This window comes from Thunnus thynnus, chromosome 18, assembly GCF_963924715.1.
Source record: "Thunnus thynnus chromosome 18, fThuThy2.1, whole genome shotgun sequence".
NCBI lineage: Eukaryota > Metazoa > Chordata > Actinopteri > Scombriformes > Scombridae > Thunnus > Thunnus thynnus.
In genome coordinates, this window is record NC_089534.1 from 22,273,242 (window position 1) to 22,294,151 (window position 20,910).

General features: G+C 38.2%; 1 protein-coding gene and 1 long non-coding RNA gene across 8 annotated transcripts in view; one reads left to right on the forward strand and one right to left on the reverse strand.

The window, feature by feature from the left end:
- The window catches only part of lama2 (laminin, alpha 2), a 206,463-nt gene that overhangs the window by 101,740 nt on the left and 83,813 nt on the right, over positions 1 to 20,910 (forward strand). For 4 of the 7 annotated variants that reach the window (XM_067573019.1, XM_067573021.1, XM_067573020.1 and 1 more), the window contains exons 20-24: positions 848 to 934; positions 8,933 to 9,144; positions 15,372 to 15,478; positions 16,739 to 17,011; positions 17,888 to 18,068. In XM_067573019.1, the coding sequence (XP_067429120.1) occupies positions 848 to 934; positions 8,933 to 9,144; positions 15,372 to 15,478; positions 16,739 to 17,011; positions 17,888 to 18,068 (860 nt within the window). The remainder of the gene's footprint in view (positions 1 to 847; positions 935 to 8,932; positions 9,145 to 15,371; positions 15,479 to 16,738; positions 17,012 to 17,887; positions 18,069 to 20,910) is intronic. The other 3 variants (XM_067573023.1, XM_067573024.1, XM_067573025.1) reach the window with 1 other exon arrangement.
- On the reverse strand, positions 5,189 to 5,675 carry LOC137169718 (uncharacterized). Its single transcript, XR_010924520.1, has 2 exons — positions 5,473 to 5,675; positions 5,189 to 5,372 (listed from the first exon to the last, which is right to left on the reverse strand). It is a non-coding gene; the product is annotated as an uncharacterized lncRNA (long non-coding RNA).

Here is a 20,910-nt window from a genome sequence, read left to right on the forward strand (position 1 = left end):
GATATAAAATGACATATTCCAAAATAACATTATCCACATAATTAACAATGTGCACCTCTTGAATCAAACTATTTTCTCAAAATTTTACACACAAACATTTCTTTTGGGAGAAATTTTTACTTGTTTCACACATTCATCTGTAAAACAATTTTGAAAAGAAACTTCTACACCCACCTGATATACAGTAACTTCTGGTCATTATGAGTATAGTTGGTTTAAAAAATATTGTAAAAATGTTTTATCCCCCTTTAATACAACAGCTATTATTCAATTATTACCCATTTTATATAACAGTTAAGTGTTATTTTAAAGATATTTGTTGCTAACACTCACTGGACAAGCTAGCTTACTTATAACTCGGTCAGCTAGCTCACAGTTAGCGATCCTGTCTGTCAGCTAGTGAGTCAGTCTGGGACCTGGAACCCGAGCCAGCAGAACTATCTATAGTTTATGGAAGTGGGAGGGTGACAGAATGAGGGTAAGAGACTATTGCTTCACTCTGTCTCTGTGTCTCTCTCTCAGTTCATTTTGGGTACAATTCGTAGGGAAGAAGAGTGATTTCAAATTCAGGAGTGTGTGAAAGTACAGACAGATGTGAGATGTGGCTGTGAGAGAGACAAGAGGTTCAGTGCGTGTCTCTCAAAGTGTGAATGTGAGGATTGAAAAGTGAAAGTAGGGACACAGGTGTGTGTGTGTGCAGAGGGAGACGAACAATGGCCTTAACCCGTCTCTGTCCTCTCCTCTTCTTCCTCTTCCTCTTCCCCCTCTCCGCACTGGGACAACGTTACGGGATCCATCAACAACTTCAACAAAAACAACAACAACGTCGCCTCGGCAATCACAACAGCTTCAGCCCCACCTGCCACCTAGGTGAAGAAGGGGAGTTGCTGTGCGACCAGTGTCAGCCTGGATACACAGGGCCACGATGTGACAGGTAACACACACACACACACACACAAAACACCCACTGAATGTCAAAAGTTAAACATAGAAAATCACACAAAAGAAAACACACATATACACAAACTATATGCCTTTATGTTAAATGTTATGTCTTAAAGTTGATTTTAAAGTTTAGCTAAGTTCATTACTACTTAATAAAGATCTGGAAAAAGACTTCATCGCTGTTAATCAAAAATGTCATAAATCTGGTAAATTTTAAATATTTTTTTAACACTTTACAACAGCATTAACATTAATAAAACACTACTCAGTTAAGCACGTATGCACAAGTATGTTTCATGACCAAATTGTGGCATCAGTACAGAATTACCTGCATAATTTCAAGTGTGCATAAGAACACTCATCTTCAAAATACAACCATTATTATTGTTGTCATTCCTCAGAATGACAACTTGAAAATAACTCTGGACAGCAGTCAGCCATTCCCAAATGAAAACAGAACCTGCTGCTCATTAGCTTGTGTTTGAGTGCTTTCTTATATGTCCATCTAGCTGTCTGTGCACAGCGTATTTATTAGTTGACTGACTGATTCTTGTTCCATTAGCTGTGAGTGTCTTTACCAATTTGGACTAATGAAAAGTGTCTCTAGATGTTAATCTTGTTAAAACTTCAGGATTTACTGTCTTTACTGTTTGGTGATGCAGACAGAGTAAATGTTATCTTTCACCACCCAGGCTCAGTGAAATACATGTGGACTGTTTTTGTATTGACCTGAAAATGGCCACAGTCCAAATTATGAGGTAGTACTCAGTATCTTTAATTTGGTTCATTTTGGAGAATATTATTGTTGTTTAATTCCTGTACAAAAATGTTGCTGGTGCAGGTGTTAGCCTTGTATTTCTGAAAATTCAGGCTGTCAGAAAAAGCCTTGTGTTTAGTAACTTAAGCCAGCTGAACATTGAATAGCAAATGAATGTTGTTGGCACCATATTGTTGTGTGAGCTGAGGTATGACGTAGACCTGAGGTTAAAGTCCTTGCCATGTTGTGAGGTACTTTATTTTCTATTTCTATATTCAATACACACTGTACATAAAAAGTGGTCTCATAAAACTCATATATTTCTTGTGGAAAGAGGAATGTTTTCTATCGCTTGTTTTCTCAAGTTTTTCTGTATGAAGGTCTGCAGTACCAGATTTGTCAGAAAGGTACCATGAAGACACATAAGAAGGAATCACACATAAATATTAGCATCTATTTCTTATTTGTCACCCTTTATAAAGGTTTTATGAGTTAAGAGTCATTTACTACTGCTTTGTAGATCATTATTAAGAACAACTTTTGGGTTTTTGTCTATACCTTCTATTTGGTAATGTTTATAATTTATCATAAATAAATACTCATGTTTCTCACTTTTTAATAAGCCATCAAGTCTAAAGTTATAAATGCTAATAAGTCATTTAAAGGGGTTTCGATCTACTGTATTAAGTCTGCAGTTGTAAATGTTAATAAGTTTTAAATGAATTGATCTTGGCCCAGTTAAGTGGTCAAACAGTCCAACCAATGTTGTTCTTGTTAATGACTTAACTGATTAAAGTTTTAGTAAATTATTTATTAATCATTAATAAAGCCATTAGAAATAACGTATAAACCCTGTACAGAGGATGCTTTGTTTGAAAGTGGTACCAAAATACCAAACCAATTGATTTATAGCCATCATACTCTGGACATTGGAGAATATTGACTAGACTGCATTATATCAAACTAGGTCTGGTTGGGTATCGAGATTTCAAGAGACATCTTCAAAGTGCTGGCTTGATTTTCTTATGGTTTATCACTGAATACAACATTATAGGATATTGTATACACTGAACTTTACAGTATGATGCATTCATTCTTGAATTTTCTGTTACTGAAATTTGAATTTCTGTAGACTGTGCTTCACCTCCTGTACAAGCTGTCTATTTTCCTTGTTGATGATAGCAATGGAAAATGCTGTCATGGTAAAAAAATGGAATTTCTATTTTGTTATCAGTCATTGTTTGGTGGGTAATAATATAAAAATAAATTTGGTAAGAGGCACTGTGCTTCAAATAGGTGTTCACTTCCACTTTCACCAGGCCTTTGCTGTGTGTTGCCAGTTAAAAGAGAGGTGCCGGTGGCTACAGGGCCTCAGCTCGTTGCCCTGCATAGTCTGCATGCCTCGCCATGCTGTCCACAGCAGAATCTCTCTGTCTGCCTGTTAGTCTTTTTATAAACCTCATTTGCCTCTGGAAGGTAAACTGACTCACTGTCAGTCCATTTATTTAACTCACAGTATGGCATCTTCATTGCAATAAAACCCAGATATTGACAGACATAGTCTAGTGCAGACTGGACGCCTAACCAGTATGTCAACTATTCCAGTGTACTTCCATGTCCAACCATTAGTGAGTGTGTATTTATTAAAATGTATGTGTTTTTTTTAATGCAACAAAAGATGATCAGAAGGCTTTGAGAGTTTGTTTGCTGGTTTGTTCTGGTGAGAGAGCCTACGTGTATGTATATGTTGATGTGAATGTGATGTGCTGTTGAATATACAGAATGCATCTGTGTATTTACAATCTTGTGTTCATGTGCTTTTCTGATGCCATATGTTACCTCCAGTCAGTGAGAGAGGACGGCTGGTAAACAAAAAGGAGAGAGAAACAAAGATAGAGACTGTTGTTTGCTGCACTGACTTAAAGCACATAGGAGCTTATATAATGTAAAATAATATTTTATTACTAATGACTGTATTAAAGAGGTAATCAGCAGTAGGTTGTTTCTTGTTCTATTAGTCTAATTGATATCTGCTGCACACTACCTGCCATTACACTTCATTATCTACAGTGCTTTTGTTGTTGTTAGTGGTAATTAATTGTAATGTGCCAATTTGTCTGTATTATGGGCTTTAACAAAATAAGCTACTCTATTCCACCCATGCTAATAGACTATCCCCTTGCTGCAAAGTGATTCTGCTTTTTAATTTCCTGTCCATAAACAGCCATTTAGAATTTAGCTGAAAGCTTTTTAAATGCAGCTGTCTAACAAATAAGTCAACCAAAACACTATGACTTGTAAGCTGTTATTTAGTGCTGTTTAGGGTTTGCCAGTATGTCTGGAAGTTATTGGTCTTTAAAGGTAATTCAGGTTTTACACATTCATTTAGATTTTGTTGACTCAACACCATCTCTCACTTTAATCGGTTACCTGTTCATCTAGAAAAATGGAAAGCTATTATAATGGTTATGATGATCTTAAATGTTATTAAATTTAGCAGTATTAACCTAACAGCCTTAAAAAATAACAGTCTGGTCAATTAGAAAAGGAAAAACTAAGCCTAACATCCAACCAAATTATACTATAATTATACTATATGCACTGAGGTATTGTTGGTAATAGCGTACTTGCAGTGTTAAAATGAGTATTTGCATAGTATTAGTTCAGCATTACTAGAAGAAATGGTTGCTGTAGTTTTAATGAATACTGTCAATGTCTTGTGAATAAATACAAACCTGAGCAGACACTGAATACAATTTAATTTAAAAAGATTTTGAATTGTCCACAGCCTTGACTAAATCATGAGTCAATACCAGTTATAAAACAGCTCTGGTATATGATAATATTGAAAAATGAAATCATGAAATTAGGACAGAAAATTGGAAATGTCTACTTGATTTTTTTTGGCACTTTGGTAAGTTTTAGAAAAGTAACACAATGTTTTAGAAGGGAAGAGTGACATTGAGTGTCTGATGAAGAAAGATAAAAGACTAAAAATGTCAGGACTTATTTCTTATAAAAATTATGTGCCTCAGTCTGTATGTCTCTCACCTTGTCTGTCTGTCTGGCTCTCCTCTTTTAAGTATGAGACACAACAACTGTTGGCTTTGATATAAAGTGTGATAAAACGAGACACCAACAGAATCAAAGGTGGGACTTAATAAGCAGCAACCAAAGTTAAGGTTCAGAGAAAAATAAAAAAAACTAGATATCATTAATTATGAGCTTAACTCCCAGCTTATCTGCTTCATTAGCATTGTGCAGGTATATGGTTTGATTGCATTTGATCTACAGTGAACTGGTAAAATAAGCAAACAACGCTTCAACTGTCATCAGACTTTAAACAATTGAACCACATCCACTTCAATCCAGTGACAACAGCACAAACAGAAAGAGTCTCTCATAAGAAAAAAAAAAACTGTTTGACTTTGGCAGAAAGGACGGAGCAGGTGAAGTGCAGACACTCAATGGCATGGAGACAGGGGCTATGATAGAAACAAGGTATTTATTATGAAGACTGGGCAGGCCTGGGTAAGCTTGGGCTAGTAACTGGGAACTGGGGCTGAGGATTGGGCTGGAAGCTGGGAAGAGCGGGGATCCAGGGAAGGGAAGCAGGGCTGATGAGACGAGACAAGGGACTGGAGACGAGCAGGAGACAGAGCAGATGGAACTGCAGGAGGCAGGAAACAGGGTTAGGCACAGGAAATAAGGCAACAACAAGAAAACTGGATAAATGCAGGTGAAGTGGCTTGAAGGGTAGTAACACTGACTGAAGCAGAGGCTTCGATCTGGCAGGGTGGTAGTGGCAGAGCTGGGTGTTTGTAGCTTGATAACAGTGATGAGGTACAGCTGGGCTCTGCTTTGACTCCAGCACACCTGTCTCCACTCACACAATCACACACACACACACACACACACACACACACACACAAGGAGAGAGCCACCTGTAGAGTGGCAGCAGGTTAAGCAGACACAGGATCATGACAATAAGACCTTATTGACCTTATTTTCCTGCCTTAAAGGAAGAGTCAGTCATTCTGCAAACAAATGCACCCTTCCTTTCGTGCTCCTTCAGAATCTCTGACCCCCAATTCATGGATGCGCATTGCCAAGGCAACGACCAAAAGAGAAATATGATGGAAACCAAAGAGAAGGACGTCTCCACCTGTGTTCCTTCACAAAATTTTCAAATTGAAATGCCTACTCAGCCTTTAGCAAAAAGCAGTGACATACTTGCTCACTGTAAGTTAGAGCATGAAAAATAACACCCACAAGTCACACCAGATTCTGCTCCGATCCGGAGGTGTTTACTGGCGGGAGGAGAGCTCAGAGTTTATTTTTGAAACTGTGAGCAGCAGCAACAGTGACTGCTCTGTCTGTGTGTCTGTTAGCACGTTTGGCAGAGCGGCAGCAACAGCGAGCTCTCAGTCTGTCACTGTGGCTACCGTCTAGGTGGACTAGGGGGTTTCTATCTGTTTATATGTGGCAATGTCATCATACAGAAGCCTACATCAGGTCACGTGGGTGAAAGTTTTTAGAAGGGCTTGGGAAAATGATATTTTGATGCTAAAACATGTATGTACAAAAATGTGAACTTTCAGATTTGAATACATATGGAACACTAATGTCAAGCTACATAATGATATAAAAAAGATTTAATATCTTTAAATCTACAGCATTTTTATTTTTATGGAAGTCCCATTTACTTTGTGAAAACAGCCCCAATTTTTACTTTCAACAGAAAGTATGCAGTAACACAAAACAAAATGATCTCAAAATGCTTTAAAAGTTACAGAGAAAAAGAATGTTTGAGGGGAGCAGCCTGTCATCCCCTGGCGCCAACTCCCCTTTCATAACACTAAAAATAAAAGAACATAACGTTTACGATCCCAACCCCTCTCCCTCTTCTTCTGTAACTCTCTACCACTTGTGCTCACCATCTGCTTCCTGTACCCTCTGATGGTTTTGACCAGGTGTCTGACCCCCATAATATATCTCCTTCACACACTCTAGACTCCCCAGTATAAATACCTTCACTTCCTCCTGAGGCCTTATAAAAAAGGAACCACACATACGATACCAAGATACCACGACAGTATGGAATAGAATAGAAGATAACAGAGTTGAATAGAAGCCCCAAAGTATGAATTTGTCTACCAAACAGAACACACACACATTCTTTCCTCTCCTATCAAGAAGTGAGATTGCTGATAGTACATTTCCCCACTTGACTATGAAGGATGTGCTCAAAGCACTACACACACACCAACAGCAATACACACACGCGCTCACTTCAACAACACGCACACACAAGCTAATAAACCAGTTCTATTGAGGAGGGTCAGTGGTAATAATGGCTGGCTGCTCTTGACTCTTTCCCTCTCTCTGTCCTTTCTTTTCCCTCCTCTCTAAATTCAATTCTCTTTCCAATGTGAAGACCTCCCCCCCTCCTCCTCCCTTTGGTCTCTCTCACCCGTCCTCTCCTCTTTTATCTCAATTCCCTTATCAGCCTGTAGAGCTTTATTTCAGCTTGTTTTATTTAGTTTCAGTGGCTCTTGTCACGGTGCAGCACTCTCAGGTTGATATATTTTCTCTTATATGCTTCCTCTTATTATTAATCAAATGAAAGAGTCTGAAAAGCAAAAATAAAAGTCCTTAAATGGTGTGACAGTTGACACATTTGTGTGTCCTTGTCCTTGCTCAAGGGTGCTAACAACCATTTCATATTTTTGTTTCCACGACCAATACCAATCAAGAGGATGTAATTTTATGGCATTTTCCTTCATGTCATTTTTCAAATACAGTGAACTTGATAACACAATAGAATCAAATTACATTTTGATGTATTAGCCAGACAGTGTCTCAATTATGTTCAGTAAAAGTATTAGTCATTTGCTGACACCACAAAGATACTAAGAAACATGTTTTTTTTCTCTAGAAACATATGATTTCTTAATATCTTTAAGAATCACCTCCAAAAAACATGTTTATTATTACATCACACATTTTTGTTAATGTATTTGCTCAGATGTATTTAATATTTTTACTCTGAGTAAAACCTGATAGTCTGCTGTAAATAAACTGTTTTTGAACGAACTGCCCGAAGACACTGAATCTCATTTTTAAAAATCTCTATTAGAGCTTACTTTTATAAACTCTCATTTCATGTCTGTAAATGTTTGGTTTGGGTGTTTGCCCTCTAGCGCTTTGTGTGTATATCTATGGGATAATGCTTGTGTGTGTGTGTACAGTATGTGATGCAAGTGTGTGTTAATATGAATTATACAACAGGTACCTTTAGCCAAGCAGTCTGGTCAAAGACTCATGATAACAATGCTGATCATTCCCTTGGAGCACAGCTAGATGAGCTTTATTGCTTGCTGATGGTGGAGATTTTGGTTGGCATCGGTTGCTAACTCCTGTGGAATGAGACCTACTGTAATTAGCGATTGTGTATTTGCAGATGAGTATCGTATGCGAGCTGAAAGCTAAGGGGAACTTTATTTTACCTGCTTAGAGATGTTTCTTTCTTTAGTTGTTAGATACTGTACAAAAGAAAGAAAGAAGAGGTGAGCTACCGCATATTTTCTTGCAGCCCTTAAAAGATGAGCAGCACTACATTTTCGAAGATAAGTTTCTACATGAAAGCAGAGGAAAACTGTATTTTCTAGCAAGATGTGTGTCTTCTCTTCTATCTGCTCTTTCAATGTGACCTGATTCAGTAGTATCCTAAATTAAAATTGCCGTGACATCTTTTCGCTACAACTTTGAGGCACCCTAAGGCTGAGACGGTGATCCAAATGTTGAGGTTCTTTACAGCCCTGATGTGAAGAATTGTATGTGATTATAGCATCTTTCAAATTATTGTTTTTGTCTGTAAAAAAATGAGACATTCCTGGTGAAAACTAGTTCAGTCAGTTTCAACACATTCATTCTTAAAGGCAGATCAGTGTCTTATTCGACGCTATGACTAGAAGTTGCCAAAGTCAGAAATTGTCAGACCTCACTAATATAGAGGCCCTTTCAAAGGAACTGTAGCAGAATATCTCCAGGATTTGTTTGTCTTGACATGTTTAAGTAATTTGTGACGCCAAATTAGAAATGTTACAGCCTGTAGAGTGTTCCCACATATCCTCTTTGTGTTAACACCCAGGCACCAGATGATATACAGAGCATCCAATATGAAACAGCATTATCACTACGCCTCTCTGTCTCTCTGCTGCCTCCTAGATGTTCCAACGGATATTACGGCCAGCCCACTGTGCCAGGAGGCTCCTGCCAGCCCTGTGATTGCCATGGCAACCTGGACCTATCCGTGCCTGGTAGCTGTAATCCAATCACAGGCCAGTGTCTGCGCTGTCGCCAAGGTTATGGTGGTGCGGCTTGCGACAGTTGCGCTGAAGGTTACTATGGAGATGCCATCACAGCAAGAAACTGCCAACGTAAGTAAACATCAAAAATAAACAAAGAAACAAATATACATGTAAATCTGTGGTTTACTCATGTGGCGTCACTGTTGAAAGCTACAGTTAATACATAAAACTAATCAAAATAACAATCAAGGAAGTAATAAACTAATACAAAAGTGTAAACATAATCAAATGTTCCAATTACTGTTAATATTAGCTGTACAGTGGATTTCAGGTCTATATATTATTTGAAAGCAATACTTTGTGATGTCTGATGAAAGAAATTATTTCTTCTATAAGTCAAATATTCAGCTCATAAGCTCTCAAACACACCCTCGCTCAATTCAATACACTCGCATGGTACGACCAGTAGCTTATAGTGGCTAATGTTAGCCAATGTTTGATAGATATTGCTGTGTAACCGACCGTTGAGCTAGTCTGCAGACTTTAATACTCTTTGCTTCTTGCACTATTGTTACAGTGCATTTTGCATTCACCAATTTTCTCTAACTGCCAAACACGGTGGCCGCTATTCAGCAAATGTAGCATCACTTTAAAGTTTTGACACCTTATTGTACATTCCACAAATACAAATCATATTTTTAGTAAATGAGGTATTGGTATTACCATCATAATGTTTGATAAGGGGACAATTCAGACTTTGTATCATCATCATTGTGATTTTAAAGCCTCTATTTGTAAGATTTGTAACTGTATTATTTTGGCTGCTTCTAGTGGTCAAAAAAATACACTGCATACCGCCACCCCTCATCCCCATATACTGACCCTGGGACATTGAGAATAAATTGGATAAAAGCAACATATTGACTGAAACAGACCGTCTTGACATTGTCTATAAACATCAGAATAAGATGTAATCAGATAAGAAAAAGATCCACAGACAGGGACTTTTAGAGGGAAAACATAATCTACTAAAAAATGATTATAAACAAAAGCCAGTAGTGTAGCTTCAGTCTCTCAGCAGGGGTGTTACACTGAAGAGTAGCACTTCCTCTATGAAACTCAATTTTAGTTAATGATACCTTTAATCCTTTCACTAAAACATTGAGTAGATATTACACCATCTGGAGTGTGGTGTGTGTGTGTGTGTGTGTGATTGTGCGTTGGCAAGCAGCTGTGCTAGTCGGAGGTGTGATGTCGAAGCAGCCCACTGACTGCCAGCTGTGTTTAAGAGTGAGAATAAAAACTATACCTGTGTATAAAAAAAAATTTTTAAAAAGAAGGGAGGAACTGATAGGCAGAGAATAAAAGAGAAAGAGAGAGATGGCAGCAAATACAGACATACAGATGGTGCCTGTTTGTGAAAATCTTCATTAAGACTTTTGTTGTTGACAAAAACAGAGTGGCACTGGCAGGAAAGCAGGCAGAAAGACAGATTAACAGACAGAAGCAAAGAGCGACAGACAGGCAGACCAATAAATAGAAAGATAAAACCGTCAGACAAGTACAAAGGCAGGTAGACAGGCTGACAGAGGGTATTAATGTGTATTTGATAGTTCATTGTTCTGTAGTTGTTTCCCCTCTCCACCCAGCTAAATGGCTATTGATTAATCAGCCTGATCTATTGCTCTCCTACAGTGCTGATCGGCTGCTCGTGTCTGGGAGATGGAGGGTTGTTATTGATCCTGTACGAATGACAAAAGACCAGCAGGAATTATTAAAACACAACAACTCTCTCTCTCCCCCCTTCTGTCAGTCTATCTCCCTCTCGCTGTCTATCTCCCTCTCCCTATCGCTCCTAGTCTTAATGAATTTTATTGAGTGGAGCAGGAGAGTTCAGGCCAAGTCCATTTGTGCACTATTAGACTGTAAAAATCCTTTACTTTTTCTTTTGATGTCAAAGTTCCCATCTGCGGACCTTTTTGCTGCAGCCATTTTGTCTCTCCCACTAATATTGGTTCATTTTAATCCAGTCAGGGGATGGAAAATGGTTTGATTTTGCAAGCAAACTTGACCACAAAGTAATTTGTCTGAGGAATAAATTCAAGAAAATTAACTCCCCTGACCATTTTTCACATAGGGAAAAGTCGTTTGGAAGTTGTTGAGAAGATGTGTGAATTGCACTGTCACACTTTGTCCAATCACTGGAACATAGTGAATATGTAGTAATTCAATAATGTAATTATGCTTCCTGTGTGTCTGACACTTAATGAATGTTTCATAGATGCTTCATACAGTAGATCAATAAACCCTTTGGGGATCTTTCTGAAACCTCACAATTCTATTTTCTCTGTTCCTAATGGACTGTCCAGTACAGTCCTCTGTGATGAGACTCTGGCTTTTGTGGAACTGATAGGCCCAAAAAAGTAAATGTCTGAAATGCATGTATTTTGTTTTTCACTCAACCAAAGGTCAGATCATTGCAGCATTTAATGAGACTAAAGCAGTTCAAACTCGACTCTGAAATAGCACGAATATACCAGCAGAAGTTTGTACTCAAAATTTAAAGGGGACTTATTTATTTTTTGTGATTTTCTGTTATTGTTCCAAAACTTGAGGTGTACATATGTAAAAACGCTCCCTTTAAGTCAAAAGCTCAGGCTTCATTTGCAATGGTTTATCTACCTTGTAGATGAGTGGCGCATGCGAATAAACGGCTGTCTGTTCTGACTCTTTGTTTTCCACGTTGTTTATGTTGTCCACTCTCATAATCTGCATCTGATTCGGGCTTAAAGATGTCTGGTTGTATTTGAGAAGTTGACATTTCAAATAAAGAATGAGGGAAAAAAGTGAAATCCGACTAATATTGTTTGTTAACGCAGCCTCTGGGAGCTGACCAATCAGAACAGAGTGGGCTCATCAGGAGGGGACCTTAAAGAGACAAGAGTTAAAACAGCCTGTTTCAGACAGAGGCTGAACTGAGGGCCTGCATAAAGAGCCAGTCTATGATAAATTAGGAGTTTTTAATTGCAAATCATGCAAAGATATTCCACTAGAGCCCCAGAATAAAAATATAGACCTGGAAGTTTCTTGTCATTGCTGACAGAAAATTAAAAAATGTTTCATTGTTATCTCACACCTAAATTCATGGAAATTCACTTCGCCTTCACAGTTTTTAATATTTTTTGATATTTTTATGTAAAGCAAGATGACAACCTCCAGCATGTCCTACATAGGGGTAGATGGCACTTATACCACAACACAGTATTTTTACATGCTCTGATTTAGGGACAAAAAAATATGAAAAAAATGAAACCCAACCTGAAGGAATTAAAAAAAACAGAGTCTGATTTAATTGGTTAATTACACCTAACAACAACATAACAGATTCAGACTGTTCTGCTCTGCCATATAAAGTACAAGTGCAAGTAAAAATGAAGTAAGAGGTACATAGAGTCTAATTTCATAGGACTTTCATACATGAAGTCAAGAAGTCTGTGGCTTGAAGGTCACTGGTTTGAATCCCAGCTCTTGAGTTCTGAATGAGAGAATAAAATATGAAACACTTGGCCTTCTTGTCAGCAGCTTCTTTTGAGGTGTTTGCAGTCAAACAGCCTAAAACTGAATTCCACCAGTTGGTCTGCTCATTTAAGTAGTGTTTGTGCAGGGCTGCTTTCAATTGTTCAATATACAAACACTTTTTGAAGTCTGATACTTTATACTGTATATTGCTACCAATGCAGGATACTGTGTGATGCCTTCAAGGACTCCTTGCAAACTCCTTCTAAAGAATGACAAAATGGACTGCATTTGCTATTTTTTTTCCCCCTTGGATTGTGCGGCTTTATTTTAGAAACTAAATGACACAAAACTACTGTGTGCCACAGTGGCCAAACAAAAAGGAAACATATATATCTTAATATGTAAGCGTGTAATTAACATTTGAATGCATTTACTAAACAACATTAAGTGTCACTGTTATTTTCCCCTCAAGGCTCCTGAGCATCATATCTCAACAACATGTTAATGACCTCTATGTTTACTTGTTTACCTTGAGTATGGACTAAATTTGCAATTGGTGTGTACAGCACTATGCATGTATACTTAACAGATTATATAAAGCCTGGACTCCTCACTACGGCACTGTTGTAGTGCTAATAATATATAGAATAGATGCACGATAGGTATTCCTGCAGTTTGCTGATATGAGAGATTGCTGATTGCTTGGTAACAGAACATGATGTATTTCATGTTGCAAAAAAATGTTATCTCCACCATCAAGGCCAGCACTGAAAGAAAAAAAAACCACAACAAAAAGCAACATTTTATCCCTCAACAAGGCGCGCATTGTAGCGACTGACAGAACGGAGTCCAGATGGTCCCTGAAGGGTGAAGCTAGGGGGGTGAGAGACTGTGTGTGAGAATGTGTGTGTGAAGCGGAGAAGAACGTACTGTATATGTGCGTGTTTTCTCGTGTCGAATGTGCGTACATTTGCGTGTATGTGTGCGAGTAGGCGTGTGGGAGGGCATGTGCGCCTCATTGCATATGTGTGTGAAGAAGAAATCAATGTATGTTGTGTACCGTATGTGTGTTTTTGCATATTTCTGAGTATTTCTGCGTGTGTGTGGACATCTGTTGTACCCCTCTCTCTCACTTTCTCATCCCACACTCAGGTCTGTCCTTCTGTCTATTTTACATGTAACAGGAGAGAATGGCAGGAGGTAAAGCAGGCTATGAGTACACATTTGTGTCTATGTGACGTGATGTGCTGTGTGCTACTAATTTCTTGAGAAGGTGTGTGTTTTTGCATGCATATTTGTGTGTATGTGTGTGTGCTTCTGACAACCCATACACCAGATGGGAGCTGTGATGTTCAAGCTTTTAATTGTATATCTAAGGGGTTGATTGGCGTGTGTGGGTGTGTCTTTTTTCCTGAGTAGGATATAAGTTTTAATAAAGTTGAAGTCATACAAAGTAACACAATTAGAAAGCGCAAGGGAGGGAGAGAGAGATAGATGTTAAAGGTCTTACTGTATGTAAATAAAAGTTTTATATTTCTTTAACTAACTCATTCAGAAAGCATAAAAACTGCACACATATGACAAAGGTCATGGACTGAATGTTATGCAACCATTTTCAGTGCCAGAGAGATGGGTTTGTAAGAGATGAGAATCCTCTTGCAGTGTATAGAAATATCACATATGTTTAGGTAAATAATCTATCCACAAGAAAAGGAAAGAACTCCTTAAGTTTCATTTTCATTTTTATACTGTTATAATGTTGAATGTATATGTTAAACATGGTCAAAGTTCCAAAGTTTGAGGTGAACATATGTAAAAGCTTTATGTCAAAAGCCCAGGCTTCAGCCTGCTCTGAATTCTTTGCTATGTTACCTCTACTTCCCCATCGAACTGACATCATATCGTTCTCACATGCCCACAAACTGCCGCCTGTTTCGTAGCCTTTGTTGATAAGATTGTTGTTAAGGTTGTTCCGCGGGTTGTTCGTGCTGTCCACTTGAAGTTTCCATTTCGAGTAAAGAAAGAGCGAAATCCAGCTATTACTGTTTGTTTATGCAGCCTCCAGAGCCATGGGGCAACTTCCTGAAACAGCCTGCGGACAGAGGCTGAACTGAGGGGCTGCATAAAGGGCCAGTACAAGATAAATAAGGATTTTTTGAACTGTAATTCATGCAGAGATATTCCAGTAGAGCCCCAGAATATAAATGCAGACACAGAAATGCATGTTATGTCCAAAATGTATTTACCTGTCACTGAGCAGCTCAGACCTAAATGGCTTGTTCTCAGTGTATAGTTAAGTTGGAGGTGGTAAGGAGAGGCAGTCCGTGCTGGTGATTGCAGCTGTGTCTGAATGTAGGGCTGTAATTTGTTTTTACTTTTTTTTTTTGTTTTTCCCGTGCACAAGAAAGAACTCCTGACAGTGTTCATACTCAACACCAGATTTTCATCAGAGCAAACAGGGCAAATCTAAATTTTCAAATTAATGAGAGTGTGATGTTTTTCTCTGTTGTAGCCTTGCTTGGTCATCTAAGATTGTTTTTTTTTTATATACAAAATACAATCAGGCAAATTTAAGTCAGCCCACTAGACTGAAGAATCTATTTGGGGAAGAGAAGATTTTCTCTGAAGTGCAATGAAGAGGACATTAAAGTGCATATCGACAACTAATCCTGAAGAAGACCTTAAGCGGGATCTTAGCTCTTATCCGGTTTATTGTAGTGTGAAGTAAACACATTCACCAACATGTTAAAATTTTCTGTCATAAGGTATGTCCACATTTACAAACATTACCATTATGGAATGATAATATACTTCCTCTCCTCTCCTCTCTCCTGCAGCCTGCCAGTGCCATACTAATGGCTCTGTATCTGAAGTCTGCAATAAGGAGAACGGCCAGTGCCAGTGCAGAGAAAATGTGGTTGGACGACAGTGTGATGAGTGCATGGTACGTATTCTGACATAGATGCAAACACTCTTTACACATATTGCCAATATTTGCTGGTACCATCAGCATTCCTGTCTAGACCTTCTATTATTAATTCCCCATGGCTCTAATTCTGTCACTTTTTCTCATTGTAATTCTGCAATATTACATGTGTGCAATGGGATACCTGTGGTCTTGAATGTTTTTAACCTCAATCACATCTTTAGTGACCGTGCTCTTATTTGGGTAATGCTTTATTTTTCTTACCATTTCACATCAAAGGTGTTATTTGGTTAACCAGCACTGTGGTAGGTATCTGGTAGGTCAAAAGATGATTTATTCAAATTATACTTACTTCTCTACTATGACTGTGTTAAAGGGCAGGTTCATAGTTTTTTCAAGTCTGGCTCAAAACAATAGTCAAGTGCCCATATGAACACTGAAACAGGGTTTGCTCGCTGTAATCATTCTTCCTGTTTATACTGTAAGTGATGGGAGCCAAAATCCAGTCCTCATTTTGAGCAAAAATGTGTGTCAAAAGTTTACCTCAAGATAATATGAGACTTCAACCGTCTGAGTTAGTCAAATAAATTGGATATCTTCCACAGTTGCAGTCTTTTAAGTAAAGAAATCCCTCTTTGTGTCTTGGTGGACAGTGTTTTCCTGTTCAGCTGCAGTGAAAGGATAATAACATAAAGAGAGAATTTGGCACTAAAAGACAGCAGCTGTGAAAGGTATTGCCTTGATTTGACTAATTTGGATGGCTGAAGCCTCATATCAACTTAAAAATAAACTTTTAAATACATTTTTGCATGGAAGGAGGGCTGTGGATTTTGGTCCTCCATCATTTACACTGACTTTAAAAAAAAAAGAACTGTCCTTAAATATGGAGAATTGTAGGAATGTAGTGACTTCAGAATCAATCAGAAATTAATCTTCTATGTATATTTTGATATTTTACAGTAACTCAGTTTTTGTTACTTCAGCTATCAGACCATAAAAAGTGAGGCCACACATGTACTGTATAGCTTCTGCAGGACTATGAAGATGCAGTGTTACATTATTATGTCTGGAAGAAAACCATATACCCTGATACTGCAGTAAAAAAAAGCCATCCATAATCTATTGTTTTATCTTTTCTCCTATAGTGTGAGGTTAATGGCTATGGTTATTTATACATTTGAAAGTTTTTGGTTCTTTTATTGTTGTTTCTCTCATTCACTCACTTGGTCCCCTGTCTGCCCCTCCTTCCTCCACCCATCTGCGTTGTGATTGGTCCAGCCTAACTGCTGGTGGGATGCTGAGCGTCAGGAGTGTATGCCTTGTCGCTGCAGCCCTCACGGCTCTATTTCTCAACGCTGTGATGTTGAGGGCCGCTGCATCTGTCGCCCCGGCTTCGTGGGCCGACGCTGCGACCTGCGTCGGCAAAGTTACGAGAGACGGGAGACACGGCGGCCGGTGGAGCGATTTCCCATGGAAGCTGTGCAGCAGAGATGGGGGGGGTCGTCCCGCACAGGGGGTTGTCCCAGGGGGGCGTACAGGCCTAAGTCAGGGGTAACACACACTGCATGTGAATGACGGTGGTGTGTTTTAAGTAGCATGGGTGTGTTTGTTTTCTTGGTGTGGTGATAGATGCACTGACGTGTGCGGTTCAGCTTTACAGGATTAAAACACATTTTATATATGTAACAAGTTTCACAGTTGTCACAAACATTGTGGTGCATAAGGGTTTTACCAGCATGGCTGTTTCTGTGAAAGACATTTCAGTTTGAAGATGTTGCTTAGTGTGAGCAGTGATGTAAGGTGCAAAGGAAGCAGATTTTAGTAGCATGTTCCAAAAAATGTCAGCACTTTAAGTTACACAAGATGTTTGTTGTTCCTGGATTGGTGTTGTAAATGTCATGATTTTTAGGCAAATCAGGATGTACATGATTTTTATTTTTTTTTTGGAAATAACACATTTATTTAAATCCAGATGAACTACACCTACTGCAATTCACATTTTTATTTGGCAGCTTTTCTTAAGATTTGTTCAAATTGAATTTGCTTACATACTATAGCTTAAGAGGAACTTTATGAATGGCGGGATCCAGTCTGATGAACCAACATGCATGGCTTTGTCTTTTGTATTTCCCTTAGCAGCAACAAGGAGGAATTTTCATGCCATCAGACAGCTGTCAAAGCCCTAAAACAGTTATTGATTGTCCTCTAAACAGAAAAATCTTGCAAGAATTGAAATTCTCTGCAACTCAAAAGTGCTACCCCTTCATTCCCTCATTTGTTCCCTTCGTCCTTTCCATTCAGTCTTGTGAAAAAAAATGTGCACCGCGTGTCTTTATTACCTCCTTAATGACCCCTCTCCAAATTCGATTGTGTCTACAACCTGATTGATTGTAACCTCTCTGCTTGTCTGTAATTGTTTGTCTCCAGCCTCAGACCCACGGCATTACCACAGGTGGACAGTGCGTTCCGTGTCACTGTAACTCATTTGGTTCCAAGTCGTTTGACTGTGATGAAACGGGTCAGTGTCGGTGTCAGCCAGGTGTTACTGGACCCAAATGCGACCGCTGTTCACGAGGATTCTTCAACTTCCAGGAGGGCGGCTGCACACGTAAGCCTACACAGTGGGATAGAAAGGGGAGGGATTCTTTAAAAAGTAAGCTTACCCTGATGTCTTTCCACTGAACAAAATCAAAGCATATAGATGTGTTCTGTAGTTGTAATATGCAATAAGAGTAATGTCAGCAATCACAATATGCTGTCCTCATTAAACTGCTGGCTTGTTCTTATTTCTTTTTAATTTAAAGTTTGCACTTAATGGTCTGCAAAAAAATTCTATTTGAAAAAAGCTGTTGTATCGTGTCAAAAATGCCTGCGTGCCCACATGAATCACATCATGTGGGCCAATTTCATAATTATTGCAGAACAAAATCTTTTTTGCCCATAAGCAGGACGAAGTTAAAACACTGAATTAAGAATGTCAGCCTTTTGCTTTAGTTACCTGAATGCTGCTGTATATTTTGAAACACAGTACTTTGTCAGTGTAGGTATTTCTTTTGTTACAGTATCACACGGATATAACAATATAGTTAGCATCTGTACTGCACCTTCACAGCAAATAATCTAGTTTGAAATATCATCAGTTTCCTGCAGGAACCTCAAACTTCCTATCCTAAAGTCAGACTTGCAAAAATTATGAAGAACTCATAATTTCATTGCCATTGATGATCATGTATTTTTGACATTACACTGTGTTTTATAAATAGTTAAGCAACTCTCCCCAGCGTTATGAAATATACATTGTATCAAAAGCTACAGATACATCAAACAAAATACCCATCCATGAATACATATACTGTATATACATGATGGAAGGACCAAATGAAAGACAGGAGGAAAGAAGGAAGGAAGGAAGAAAAGAGGGAGGGAGGGAAGCAATGAAGAATCGAAATCCAGCACCTACTAGACAGTGGAAAGATGAAATGTTGCCAAGAGAAACTAGCCTGCTGATTGGTATGAACATCTTTGAAGGTGGAACACACAGAATAATAATGACATGACCAATAAATTACGGAGCTAAAAGATTTCTTATGCATCTTGGCTGGTGAACAAGTCGTACAGCTGACGATTGTATTTGAAGAGTGTTGAAAGAAGAAATTTAAATGAATCAAAACAAATTTTGTCAAATTTAGAAAGAAACCTGTTAACAAACAGGTTCATCAATAAATGCTTTTTAGAAAACAAAGGACATAAGTAAACCAACTAGAGGATATATGTGTGTCTATTTCCACTGAAACAGGCAACTGCATTTATATATAAACCTCAGATTCCTTTAGCAGTCTGTAATTGGGCATTGCTCCTTTTGTTGATTTCAGTTGATAATATTATATTACCATACCGTATATATTACTCTACCTTCTTTTAGAATTGGTATTGGTATTCATAGTACTCTGAACACTGCAGATAATTCAGTTTCATCCTCCAGAAGCAGTGATTTAAAGTTAAATCAGTTGCGTGTGTGTCTGTATTCACACCTCAAATTAAAGGTCAAGGTTTCCCCAAATTGTACAGCATGTCAGTGATGTCCAACTTGCAGCAAGCTGGTGTTGGATGTGAACCAAGTGCAGATGGAATTAGTCTTATGAACAGAAGAGTAGAATAATTTCTGCTAAATGAGAATCTGTAGTCTAAAATTAGAGTATTTACATTTCATTTAATAATTTTAAAAACATTTGATAGTGGTAAAGGGAAAAAATATTGATCTATCTGGAAGCATTTAGCTGTTATTAGCTGTTTTTTTTTGCAAAAGCTCTATCATTACCTGAGGGTTACGTCACCTTTTTAAGTGCCTATTTCCAGTCATTGTGTTTTTTTTAAGAGAAATTATATATTTATAATGTTCAAATTATTAAATCATATGCTCAATAAACTCAACAACCCATGCAGCAGGTGCTGCAAACTTTATTTGTGCTGCCCAAAATGAAGATTAAGCATCCACTCACCCCAAGTATGACTATGAATAGCTTTCCCCACATATCTCATTATGCAATATATTAGTGATGCCAACTGCTATTGACAGCCAAGAAGAACCGCCAAGAAGTAAGCCAGGAAACTCAGTCATAGAGCAGAAAGAAAAGATCGGACGGGGAATTATTTTCTTTCATCTACAGATCACTACCACAGTGCTGCGGTCAGGTTGTAAGAATAATATGCTGGCTACTGTTTAATGTTCCTGGGAATTCACTGCACACAAGTCAGAATACAAATATAATCCAGGCTCTGGGCATGTGGTTTCCAAAAATAAAATGATTGAAACTTCCACATTACCAGCAGATAAAACACAACTTTCAGTTCCCATTCAGGTCCCACTCAGGTCTCATTCAGTTCCCAGCTAAGGGAAACTTTAACAAAATAATGCTAATGACATTTTATGAGCATTAACATTTAAATTGAACTAGCATACATAGCAGGGAAAAGAGTCCTCTGGCATTGGCATCTGTGCTTGCTGGGGACTGGTGGTGATCGAGTGAGTTAATTGGTAACAAATAAATCTGTCTATACTATAAACAACTCAATTTTTATGCAGTGACTCAATAAATTACCCTTTTTAATTCCTATTAAACCAAAACTATTTCATTTGCATGTATTAGTGCATGAGGGCATATGATTCCATATGCATGTAACTTTCACCCCAATAAGCAGTTAACACTTTCTCTCTCACTTCTACTTCTGTGGAAAGTGAAAAACTTTAATAAGATAAAGGCAGTTTTTCTCTGTATGTCAAATTCACAACAGTCCAACTAGTCCTCCAGGTTTGAGTCTCCAACCAAACCGGGCAAGTTCACTTCCTTGTTCTCAATCCCAAACAAATTATTATTTTTTTAAAATTTGTAATCTTGATATAGCCAGCATGTTTCATATTGGGAAAGAAAAACCGAATCGTTGTTGAGAAC